We start from the raw sequence: 13,862 nt of genomic DNA, 5'->3' as shown, positions 1-13,862 counted from the left end.
GTACTAAATTTTGCGTCACTGAGCCACTTGAATTTTTCCATACATTTAATTATTTTGAAATTTAAAATGTATTTTTCTGCGTGAGTCAATTAGCCACGTTTTTTTTATATGTAAAAAATGTTAAAACAATTTCTCGGATTATACAAAAAAATATTGTTTTTTTATTTTTATATTGTCAAGGAATCTTGTCGGCAAGGGATATAATACTTAAATTATGTTACTTAATTAACGAAATAATAAAATAATAATATTTATTTATACTTAAAAGAAGATTTGTTTGTACATTGTACAAATAGAGTTACATGAACAATAATAGTTATTACAGACCGTAGGTTTTAGGTGTTTATGACGGGGTGTAGCGTATAGTATCACATATTATATTCACATAGTGTTATACAGACTACACGTATGAGTCAAGAATATATTTGTATATATATGTAACTACGTAAGTGATCTACCATCTACTCCATGACAAATGACATTATTATAGTACCTTTAATATTAATTTATTTATTTGAACAAAATAATAGACCGCACTTAGCATGCTTGTGCAGAGACTCACGAAGACTCGAAGACTTATCTAACTCTAACAAATGCTTTTCTTAATATACATTTGATATTTACATAGATCTCGACAAAGAAAGATTAAAAACTATATACTCTATGAATTATCTGTTCAATTTTTTTTTGGCTCAAAAACTGTAAATTCTATATATGACAAAAAAAACAATCTTAAACTCTATTATGAACACTATTATTTATAATATTATAATTGGATCAGAGGCGTAGCCTGGAATTTTTTATGGGTTCATGAGGGGGGGGGGGGCTATTTACTTTTAACTATATTTATTGAAAATCAAAAACAACAACAAAACAAAAATACTGATAATATATTAACATTGTCACATTGATTTGCTGTTGACGTATTTACTATTTTAAATAATTAAAATTTGTAAGACAATTTCCATATTTAAATTTAAATATTTCAAAACAATATAAAAAACACAGCCAATGGAGAGGGGGGCTATAGTTCTTTTAGCCCTCTCTCCTTGGCTACGCCATTGAATGGGATTAATATTAAATTATAAATATTGCAAAATATTAGTAAAATAAGACTCTAGGGAGTGGGAAGGATCACCATTTAACTATGCTCTTGTGCTATGAAATGTAATCACTAATCAAATATCAAATTGTGTGTAATCATATTACGAGTACCTAAACGTCCTAAACCATATTAAGTTAATAATAAGTCGCTAATAATTTAAATTTCCGCTCCAGATGTATAGAATATAGATCAATCATATAAACGGTTATATTGGATGTGCAGAATTGTATAATATGCGCCCCGCAGACATCACACCTGTATATGTTGTCAAAATTGTCTCCGTCTAACAAACGTATAACATGGCCAATTTTCATTCAGCAGAACCAATTTTGTGTGTTTAGCTTAAATAGTAGAATGTAATGGCCCATTATCAGGTAAGAACATTGTACGTATTCTCTCGACGGCTTGTAATTTTTAAGCAACTTTTGGTGAGGGATATTTAAAAATGCCCATAATTCGCTAATAGGTCATTTTACTCTAATATTTAAGTTATAAACACATACAAGTATAGTTCTATTGTATGAAAATTTGCCATGTATATTTGTAAGTGGGAGACAACACGTGCGGGCGTGGTGTGGGTGTCCTCTTAAAAGCACTTATATGATAAATAATAAACTAGATCGCTATAGTTGCGTCAGTACCATCGAGTACGTAAATAGGTGCTTATATTTTTTTTTTTTTTGGGGGGGGGGGGGTTAACCTTTTCAGAAAAGTTGAGGATTAGAAAATGTTTTTTTTTATTAATTATTAGTTATTAGTTATTCAATACAATCTTTGTGGGGAGGGGGCGATCGTTACGTACCCGAGTATGACAATACATGCGAGCAGTGACCAGTGAGTATTACTATATATAATATAATATTATAAATAATATACGTCGAATCCAGGGTTTTCCTTATTCGTGTCTCCGCCGCCGTCCTAATCTATCTGGCACTAACTGTTAATGAAATACAAAACTACAAAAGTTTTTTTTATTGCCAACTCAAACTAGTCAAACTTAATATATATATACCATATACATATTACCATTGATTATAGAATATTCTATTCTATAATCAATGATATTACCTATACTATATATTACAAGAAGCACATCATAAAAATCTATCTACGTAATACAATAATTGCAATACCTACTGACCTACTGTAGGTCTGTATCATATTCGATTCATTAGTATAATCCATAGTACAAATTTAAAAAACAATTACACAAATCAAATACGATAAAAAAAATTAGTTAACAGTACAAATGCTTAATATACTTTACTACAAGAATAATTTATTTAAACTAAAATTATAATAAATGAAAACTTTTGAAGTTTATATCATAGTTGCATGCAAATATTTTACATCACTGAACTCTTTTAATATTTAAAATCTATTAAATAATTGTTTAAATTAACACAACACAAAACCATTATTTAATAATTGCAAAAATATTAATATATATTTATTATATGGTGCATTTTAAATTTTTAAACAAACTTCTGAATCATTAAACAATTTATCGAGTTCTAACTTTCCAATTTATGTTATAACACTTTTTAATTAAATTTTAATTACTTTTTAATAAATGTAAATATATATTCTTTGATCATATGAAAATTTTGAAAACCATGTTTATTCATTCAACTTTTGCTTTTGGGTCCATTTTAGCTTCTTCTTCATTAACCGGACGATGGTCTCTTATAATATAACATGGTTTATTTTTTTTATTGACTGCATCTTCATTAAAATGTATTCTAATTTCTAAATACATTAGATCAAAGATCTAGGTATTTCAAACATTGAATCGTAACCCTCGAACACCTATTTTTTTTTCTAGGGCTTGTGATGCAATTGCTTTAAGTGCTTCATCTATAAATGTTAATTCTACCTTATCTAAGCTGAATAGTAATTTGAATTGATTGACTGTACTATTTTCTGGTTCAGTAAGAATTCGTACAAGCAAGTTTAAATTTAATAAATGAAATAGGACCTAAACTGGAAACTTTGCTATAAATTGGTATCAATCCAAATTGAATTAAATCTCTTGGTTCAACTTTTTTTAATAATTCGTCTCGTTAAAAATTTTCCTTTTCAACATCAGCATATATTATAAGTTATGACTGTTGAAGCAACAAAATCGGCTTTAGCAGCATCTCTACTATTCGCCAATGCACTATTAATTTCTGCTCCAAATCCTAGACAAATAGTTATTTGGTTTGTCCTTCGGCTCATAATTCTATCAAGTCCAATAAATGCACCAGAACCAACGAATAAGATATTAGTAGTATCGACTTGTACCGTTTCGTTTTTTTAATTTTTTGGTATTTTTTCCTGGTACATTAATAACAAGTAACAGTAGCTTCTAACATTTTCAACATCCCCAATTGGACTCCTTCCCCTCCAACATCCTTCAATTGATTAATATCGGGCACCAATTTTATCAATTTCGTCCAAGAAAACAATTCCAGTTTGAGCTTTTTTAGTATCATAATTAGCGGCCTGTAAGAGTTTCCCAATTATACTTTCAATATCTTCTCCCGCATAACCCACTTGTGTCAAACTGGAACAATCGCTAATTGTAAATGAAACATCTAAACATCTAACTGCTTACATTATTTATTTTGTAGTATAGAGGTCTGTGGTCTTATCAAGTCTATATAGAGTTTCTTTTCTCATTTTTCGGACAACTATATTATAAAAATACAACTGCTACATACAGACATACAGTAATATATATTATATTACTCTATAGTCTATGAACTTATTGCTACATCCCACGATTTAAGATATCTACCTTTTTTAGCGTCGTCTGTTATCACCAGTTTGCAGTCTAGTTATCTGTGCTAAATAGTAAATAATAATATGTTGGTTTTCTATGGAGATAAACGAGACCATAGAAAATAGATACCACCGCACGCGCAAATGGGCGTTGGTCCACGATGCGCACGCGCATTTTCTTGTTAATTTGTTTTCTTATCAGAAAAGCGTATTCGTCGAGATTGATTGATAAACAAATATTCGGCCCGCAAAACGTCCCAGTCCCGGGTCGTGTTCCTTCAGTTATACATTTTTTTAATTTCGGAATTATTGCAGTACCGTACAGACAACGCAATTAATTTTGTAGACGTTAAAAGTGCGACAATTAGTAAACCTAAATTTTACGGTTGTTCGTTGACTTCGGCTGCCAAACCGGTTGACACGGTTTCCGAATTCCAAACAACACTTTTCGTTCATGGCTATGACTCTAGGAAAGGATACCATGGGGTAAGTATTTATTATTTATATGTTTTATCATATTTGTTTGTGTATCATTGTTTTATTACGGAATTGAAATTTGTACAATAGAGAGCAGCCAATATTTACATGCAAGGCCCATGTATTCCACATAGATCCCAAGACAAAAAAATCATGGATATCGGCATCCACAGTGGCTGTCAATGTTTCATTTTTTTTCGACTCCCACCGAGCATTGTATCGCATCATTAGTGTAGAAGGAAGCAAAGTATGTATTAATATTTACAAAATTAAAAGTAAACCATTATTAACATATTTCTTAATGTTGACATATTTTAGGCTGTCATAAACAGTACAATAACTCCAAATATGTCCTTCACTAAAACATCACAAAAATTTGGTCAATGGACTGACAATAGGGCTAATACTGTGTATGGTCTTGGGTTTTCTTCCGAACAAGAATTAAATAAAGTATTTATTAAAAAAAAAAATCATTATCTTTATATTTGTGTCTCATTTATCGACTATAATTAATAAATATACACTAAATATTTTATTAGTTTATACACAAGTTTGAAGAAGTAAAAGAAAAAACAAGACAATCGGCAGTAAGTGGACCACAACAGATCCAACAAGCGTTTATGAGTTCAACAACACCAATTACAAGTGCTAATGCTAGTCCTGTTACTACACGTATTAGTCAGTCATCTGATGGTCAAAGTATTATTGAACCTCCCAACATGACACCAACTGATCCAAATACTACTCCAGAAGATACTAATTCAACTGAACAAATGATTAACCAAATGTCTAAAACTATGATTTCCAATGCTAATCATGTAATGAATATTAATACTAAACATTTTATAAAATTATTTTACACTATATAATTTGTATTTTATATTTAGGCTGCAGAAAGTCCAAAACACCAAGGAAGCAATGATGGACGTATGAGTGGTGGAAATATAATGTTACCTGAATCTCAATTAAAATATGAAAATGAAAGATTAAAATTAGCTTTAACTCATAGGTAAAATTACCATTACTAATTTAAAATTTAAAAAATATTTTCTTTTCAAAATTTATTATATATAATGTAATAAATTATAATAAATAATATAATATATATTTATTTATTTTTTATTGAACAGTTCAGCAAATGCAAAAAAATGGGAAATTGAACTTCAGACACTAAAGAACAATAACTTAAGATTAACCAATGCATTGCAAGAGAGCACAGCAAATGTAGATGAGTGGAAACGTCAGTTGCAATCTTATAAAGAGGAAAATCAAAGATTGAAAACTAGATATCTTGATGCTGAAGTAGCCAAAGGTAAATCGATGCTGAAAAATTAATAATTTTATTATAATATTTTGAAAGTTTAACAATGTTTTACTGATTATCAATAGGAGGATCAGAAGTTGCTTCAGAATTAAGGAATGAATTAACTAATTTACGCTTGAAAGTTGAAAACCTTGATAGTGAGTTGAAGACTAAAAATGAAGAAATCCAAAAGATGACTATGAATAGAATGCCACTTGAAGAAAAATGCAAGGTATTAAAAAAAATTAAATTACATAAATAATGAAAAAAAAAAAAAGTGATTGTTAAATTCTATAATTTTGTATCCTTTTTAGGTTCTTAGCCAAGAAAATGCTGAACTTCAAGCTGCAGTTAGTCTAGCACAAGCACAATTGGAAACAGCTTTAGCAGCACAAGAATCACAACGGCGTGTTATAGATACACTTAACAATAGCCTATTTGTACGCATACAAGAATTGGCTGCAATACATAGGGAAATGACAACTGCTATACAAACCTAAGGTATAATGATTTGTGAATAATAAAATGACAATTGGTTGTAGAAATCATAATTTAAAATTTTATTCATTTTTTAAATCACATAATTATATTGTTTTTATTTATATTATTTTATTCATAAGAAAATCAATGAAAAGTATAAGTTTAAGAAAAAGGCAAGTTTATCTAGTTAACAAATGTACATAATATCTTTTGCAAATTTTGCATATTTATAACTATTCAATTTTTAATTTCTTGTATATTTGTGATTTGTGATTGAATAAGATTTAGAAATAAATTATATATAATTTTGTATTATTTTAAAATAAATTAATGAAACTAGTATACTTACAAAGTAATAATTAGTGTTTGGAAGTTATAGGAGGTAAATTAATAAGTATGCAAACAAAGTATGTCAAATACGCAAAATTTAAAAAGAAGGTAATTTATTAATTGATAGTTTATTTATATATATTGCATACTAAAAACTTCTTTGGTATTAATGAAACGTAGAAATAACAAAAATAAGGATATGTTTTCATAGCAAAATATTAATAACAAACCTGATACCTTAACAAAAATATAGCATTATCATAAAGTTTTGTAATTGTAAATAAATTCACTTTATGTTAATTCAAATAAATCTTTTGAAAACAAAGAATATTAATATGCATATAAATAAAGAAATATATTTTTAAATTTTTTGTTTTTAATATGTCATATAGAATGGACTTCCTACTTGATCTGCTCTAATGCAGGCATGTATATAAAATAATGTAACTCCTACAACTTCCAATCCCTAGTTAAATTATGCAATTTAATACAATTTAATTGCATGTCTCATTTCTTCAGAAATAACTTGTTTAATGAGTTACTTTTAGTGATGCGAAATACTTTTATTTGATGCATTGATTGAGCCAAACAGTACCAAATTTGATATTTTATCATTAAATAAATGTTTTTTTTTTTTTATGTAAACCTAAAATTGCACTTATGATTGATCTAAAATAATTTAACTAAGAAATAGACATATGTTCAAATTATTGTTAAGACTTTAATTCCTTCTATAAAATTTTTAATTTAAATTATTACTTAATACTTAGAAATTAAATATTAATATTATTTTATAAATCTAAAAAATGTATCGAGTATCAAATAAAAGAGAATCAATTCTTTGATATCACCTATCTCTAGTTCCTTTGCCATTATAACACTAAATATAATTTTGGGATAAATGAGAATAATATTGTTAATTTACATTTATAGCGCGCTTAACAAACAGTTTTATGTGCAATTTACTTATTAAGATTTAAGAGCTTATCAAATAACTCGGCCTAAATTTGAAAAAGTATTACAAATATTATTTTATTTATTTTTAAAATGTATTATCAAAAGTATTATATTATTTTTACAAGTTTAATTATTTTCTCTCCATATTACAAATGTATCATCAGTCTTTTTTGTTATTTGTTTGTTTTGATACTTAAAAAAATACAATTTTTTATTTTTATTGATAAAAATTTTAACTAAAGAAATATTGGTTGCTTACTGCTATATAATAAATGTGATATATTATTGTTTTTTTAGTCATCTTGATTTTATTTTTTTCTTATATACATTTATAATTATTAAAACTATTTGATGTTCACAAACAATTATTGAAATTGATTTTCTTTGACAAAGAAACAACTCATTTTTCTAATTTACATTTTTACCATGCATTTTTTTTAAATATTTTCACTGTTGTTTACTTCATTAATTATATAAATAGATTTCAAATTAAATTACAGTAAAATAAGTTTTAGCTTTAAATTATAAAATTATTTTTTACACTACTACATATTTTTAGTTTTTTTGACTGAATTCATTTATTTTTTCATTTTATTGTATACATTTGTAAAATAAATATTTATTTATTTTCTAATTAATAACAATTTTAATATAAATGCCTAAATTAATAATTTTAAACATTTGGCTTCCTTGTGGTTCAGAATATTTTAGTAATATTAAATTGAATAGTTTCAATTGTTTTACTGTAGAATATTATTAAACTTAATAATAATAATTAATTTATTTATAATTTAATGTGATAAATTATGATATTGTGTTTACAATTTATGTTATTAGTCAAAAATGATATGAATCATAAGAAAGGTATCAATAAGCTTTTAGAAAATTGTAATATTCATAGATAAATGTATTATTTGTATATTAAATTTTTTTTTAATAATATTGCATTAAAGTATATTTTATTGTGTATACTTTGATTATAGTGTTCATTTATAAAAAATGATCAAAATATATTCGAATAAAATATTTATTTTTTATTATGACCCATAAAAGGCTGACAAGTTTGATCTGACATGTGAATTTATAAAAATAAAATTCAACTAGTGATAAAGGTGATGTTGAGTTGTATGAAGCCACAAGTTATTATTGAATAGTAAAACAATTTTTTTTCAACCAGTGAATTGTTATTTTGTTTTATTCATTGTATTTTTATTTTTATCTATCAGATTCAATTTTCCTAAAATATCTTATGCTAATATAAAAAAAAAATATTTTAGATAAATAATACATTCAATAATTCATTATGTCATCAAGCTTTTTGTTAATATTTTAATTTAAGTTTTATAATAATATTAATTGCATGTGCGTGCCAATTACACCTGTTATATTAATTTATACATTTAATATGTTTATTATATTCCTAATTAATTATGTATTCATAACTGAATAATTCTAATTAATTTTAAGTCTAATTATATTATACAATTGTACCACAGATCATAACATTTTAGTTACATGATTTGAAATTAAATTTAATCTTATATTTATTTAAATTTGTATTTTATCTAATATGCATATTGCATAATTATGTCAATGAGTCAAATAAATATAATTAAGCCTATTCAAAAATGTATGTATTGTATTACATTATTTTTCCATTATAATATTGATATTAAGTAGCAAAAACATAATTTTTAATTATTGATAATAAAAATATATTTAAAACATTTTGGCTTTTGTGAACACAAAAAAAGAATATTTCATTGGTATATTTATATTCAAGTATTAGTAGTATTAAACTGTTGTAAAATTCCAGTGGCTTTTCTATATATAGTTATATGATCTAAATACTGTTGAATGGTGTCCAATGGTTGAAAAATATCGTTCATACGATTCTGAAACATTCATTAAATAATAATATATATAGCAATAGCTAATAATAATAAAAACTGATAAATTCAAATTTTAAGACATGTTTACTTTAAAATATATAAATATTAAATTATATTCATAATATTGTAATTAGTGGGATCATTCTTTAAATTTGGTAGTTTATTTCAAAATCAAATTATATAGATTATAAGTTCCGTTTTTTAATATTTATATAATTAAAAAATAATAACTAACATTTAACATTATTTATAGCCTATAAGTATAAACCGTATAATATATAACATTTATAACTTGTTTTTATTAAAGTAGAAGCAGTATCTAATTTTAACCCTTCATCTCAATTTGGTAATATTTATATTCTTGTGTTGTTTTTGGTCGTAAATGATTGATAGATAAGGCAAAGTAATTATCAAACTATTCATTCAGAAGGTAAGAAGTATTACATTATTTTGAATAATTAATAAGGTACAATTTATAATTTGTGTTTTATAATGCTCTATCTCCTAGATTGAGTTATTACTAAAATAAACTAAACTATTGAAATTAAGAAAATTATTTTAAAATGGAACTCAATTGTATACAAATTGGTTATTTATAATAAATATTAACTATATTTTGCTTACAATAAATTTACATAACATTGAAAATAGGTAGTATTTTACTTACTTGAAAATAATGTGGAGGGATATTTGATACACAAGATCCTAAAAATCCTTGAAGAAATTCTCGTAACATATCCCAACATAAACCAAATACAACACAAGGCCTATATTCTGCCTGAAATAAAAATTAAATACTAATAAATTAAAACATAGCAAATATTACACATAAAACCATTTAAAAATTAATTATAAGACTTAAATTTTATTTTAATTATATTATAGATATAAAATCTACATATTTACAATAAAACCTAAATAAACACTAAATTTATTTATACAAATTTATTAAATATTGCATGAAATTAAATCATTTTTTAATATTATTATTATAATAACTTATTAGTTATGAGTTATGAAACAAAATATATTATTTATTACCTCCACAATAATGCCTTTAACATTGTGATTAATATTTATCGCACCAATTTTAATAACAAAATCATTTAGCTCAAATCTTGGACCTCTAATCTCAACTTTAGATTTTTTAGAGGGATACACAGACGACATCTTCAACAACAGCAAATCAAATAAGGCATCTGCAACTACAGGAACAGTTTTTCCAGTACCATTATCGAGAATTGCAAACACTGATGCTGGCTGTTCCGAATTATGAAATACATGTAATGTTCGTTGAACACCTAGACATAAATTTTGTCTTAATTAATTTTTACCAAAATTAATATTATTTTGTTAAAACTCACCTAATTGAGGTATAGAGGCATATGTCTCGCAGTCAACAAGAAATGTACCACATTGTTTGGCACCAAGGGCATTTACTCTTTTTGTAAGAAATTCAATTATCTGAGCGCCTGTGCGATTTTCTTTCATTGGAAACTGTTGTATACTAAAAAATTTCCAAATAGATACAAACACATTCTAGCAGTTATTCTTAATTTCAAAATACAAAAATTAAACATCTAAGATACTAACATTGTAACGCCCATGTTAAGATTTGAAAACTATAAACTTCAAATGATAAAAAAACGTATCACATGATACAATAATAAAACTGGAACACAATTAGTTTTTTTTTTATATTTGGATATTTTTTGGTACTAATTATTACTTATTACAACACAGAAGTTATTTAACATTCGTTTACAAAAAAAGTCGTTACTTATCGGCTATCGCTGAAGTCGCTTGTAAGAGGACAGTGAAGACTTAATAATTTCAAATTTTAATGACTACTCTCGGAAATATATCGACTATGGTTGATTTTCTGTTTTTATACGTTCTAACGTATGAAATATGAATGAAAATTGAATCTAATTACCAATTAACGTACCTATGAAGGCTATGTAATATTGTAATATTATGTATATTATAATATTGTATGATAAGATATTAAAAAGTTTGTTGATCATTCTTATCAATTTTGCGACAATAAATTTATATTACAGCGCCATCTACAGGTCTGTAGTTATGAGTTATGGATTCAATAATAATCTAGATGGCTCATCAGTTACCAAATGTTCTCACAAATTAACTATGATCATAACATCTAATACAAAGTATAGGTAAGCACAGTGCACAGAAAAAATTAATAGTAATAACTAATAAAGCTTATGCCTACTAATTATAATATTACATATTATATGTATGCCTAATAATTACAAATTTACAATATTATTTCAACGTATTTCAATCTTAAAATTACAATCTCATGACGTTTTTTATATGAACACATAACAACGGACGATGTATTTTACCGGATAAACCTGATGGACTATATAGCTGTATAAAATACAAAATCGATAGGCACTGTTCGAGGCACCTATGGATCTGCAGGTACTATAGTATTTTACATTTTATAAATACATACTTACGAACGTAAGATTTGCCAAATCTGTATTCAACAGATTCAATTTTGTGCTGTTAGATTTAATATTAGAGTCAATTTACCTATTATCAAACTTAAAGATAATGATATTATCTAGGGCGTCTCACAAGCTTTTATTGATATTTTAATTTTTAAGCGAGTTACGAGCATAAAAAACAGCATACGATTGAATTTGATGAACACAAATTTGCTATATCTTACGTTCGTAAGAGTGAGACAACACGTGCGGGTATGACTGACGTTGTATACTTTACAGTTAATACAGATTTGTAAAACAGTCGTGTCTTGTTTCTTGTGGTATACCGTACACAAGGGTGGATTTAAGGCACTGTAGCGAACTATGCGGCCACATATAGCGCAAATTTGTATCAAATATTTATTTTGTTTTTTTATGTAATAAACTTACATAATTTTTAATTTATTTTTACCATTTCAACATTTTGAACGGTGTATTTGGATTTTGTATTCATATATTTTGAGAAGAGTAATTTTTATTTAAAAAAAAAAAAAATTTAATTTTGTCTAAAGTATATAATAATATAAAGCCAATGAAGTTAAGAAAGTAATGTGGACATTAACGTAATTTATTTTACTATTAATAATGTGGTTAATTGATATAATTTTTGCTGAAAACATTGCATTTATTAATTATTATATTACTTGTATTAATATTTAATTATTATAATAATATATGTATATTTATACCATATTGATATTATTAACCACGATGTAGAGAAGATCTTCTACGTGACTACAATATTACATCGTGTATTAACTTTTGAACATGAATTAAGATTTATCTTATTCGTGCTTTTGAGTTAATACCAGTAAAACCACCTTACCGAAAATTAGTATATTTAGATTCTTGGTAAAAATAGCCATTAAATAATATATTACAATTTACAATTAATTTATATAATATTATATAAAAACTTCATTACATATATTAAAATTTATAGTATGCTTAAAAGTTTTAAATCTCGCGAATAATGTATTTGAATTAAAACAAAATAATTAATATTGTTATTCATTATATTAATTTATCTAAATTTGTCTAAGTTAGAACTAAAATGTCTATAAAAAATAATTGTGCTTGTATATTTTTTTAAATATTTTGACTCCAGTATGAAGTACTTATGAAGAATACATTTTCAAATCTTAGCTATAAAAATTGAAAATTTTATAAATGTTTTATTACAAGATATTTGTAATTGGTAAATGTTAGTGATTTAACAAATTTTTAAACATTTGAACTTCCAATGCATATAAAAAAACTTGTACTTATGTATTTTTAATATTTTCATACAGTAAAGGAACAACTTATGTGGAATCTCGTATTAAATTTTTAAATTTTTAATTTTATTGATCGAGCAAAATAGTTTTATTGACATTTAAAATTAAAAAAACTAAAAAAGTCGAAAATTTCCCATATTTTTATTAAATATATATATAAATAACTCAAAAATTGTTAATTTCAAAACTATCAATACCATGGTAATAATATATGAACATCACACGGTGAAGATTTAAAGTTTCTACGGATATTCGTTTTTAGATTATAACAAAATAAAGAATTAATATTTAATTTTGTTAAATACTGGTCTGGCGTAAAATTTCCCGCTTTGCTTATTTTTTTTTGTTTTTCCTGATTTTTAAGATTTTTTTATTTTTGATTTCATAAAATACCAATTAGATTAAATGTTCTACTCCCAACTAATTATTTAAAAACTATGTTATGACTGGTCTACATAAAATATGCTTATCCCCTCGTCCATATAGACGCCTGGTCTAATTTTCTTTCTATTCTAGTTCTGCTTCTGCTTCGAGTGAACGTTTGTTTTAATTTCTTTGTCGCCTCAAAACATTTACAAGAAAGACCATTGGCCAAGAAAAACTTAGCAACATGGCTATTTACATATTAAAAAAAACTTTTAAAATGAATACTATTAATATTATATTTATTATTAGTACTATTATTGATCAGTATGATGCAGATTCAACAGAAAGAGGTAGATGATTTCAATTGTTATTAGTAGGTGGGTATAAATG

The 13,862-nt window shown here is 25.4% G+C and overlaps 2 protein-coding genes and 1 pseudogene across 2 annotated transcripts; 1 reads left to right on the top strand and 2 right to left on the bottom strand.

Annotated features, from left to right (window-relative positions):
• Positions 1-2,729: 2,729 nt before the first annotated feature.
• LOC132931662 (ATP-dependent Clp protease ATP-binding subunit clpX-like, mitochondrial) lies at positions 2,730-4,327 on the bottom strand (annotated as a pseudogene).
• Positions 4,006-9,051, top strand: LOC132931756 (homer protein homolog 2). The gene is made up of 8 exons (XM_060997735.1): positions 4,006-4,357; positions 4,439-4,595; positions 4,667-4,798; positions 4,888-5,166; positions 5,236-5,357; positions 5,479-5,660; positions 5,738-5,883; positions 5,966-9,051. Exons 1-8 carry the CDS (start codon positions 4,326-4,328, stop codon positions 6,149-6,151), a joined length of 1,236 nt encoding a protein of 411 aa, XP_060853718.1. The 5' UTR covers positions 4,006-4,325; the 3' UTR covers positions 6,152-9,051.
• A 39-nt stretch (positions 9,052-9,090) lies between these two features.
• Positions 9,091-11,291, bottom strand: LOC132931757 (mediator of RNA polymerase II transcription subunit 20). The gene is made up of 5 exons (XM_060997736.1): positions 10,904-11,291; positions 10,675-10,817; positions 10,352-10,611; positions 9,978-10,088; positions 9,091-9,313 (listed from the first exon to the last, which is right to left on the bottom strand). Exons 1-5 carry the CDS (start codon positions 10,915-10,917, stop codon positions 9,197-9,199), a joined length of 645 nt encoding a protein of 214 aa, XP_060853719.1. The 5' UTR covers positions 10,918-11,291; the 3' UTR covers positions 9,091-9,196.
• Between the last annotated feature and the right edge of the window lie 2,571 nt (positions 11,292-13,862).

This window comes from Rhopalosiphum padi, chromosome 1 (genome assembly GCF_020882245.1).
Source record: "Rhopalosiphum padi isolate XX-2018 chromosome 1, ASM2088224v1, whole genome shotgun sequence".
NCBI lineage: Eukaryota > Metazoa > Arthropoda > Insecta > Hemiptera > Aphididae > Rhopalosiphum > Rhopalosiphum padi.
Note: the sequence above shows the minus strand (reverse complement) of the source record. Positions and strands in the feature narration are given on the sequence as shown.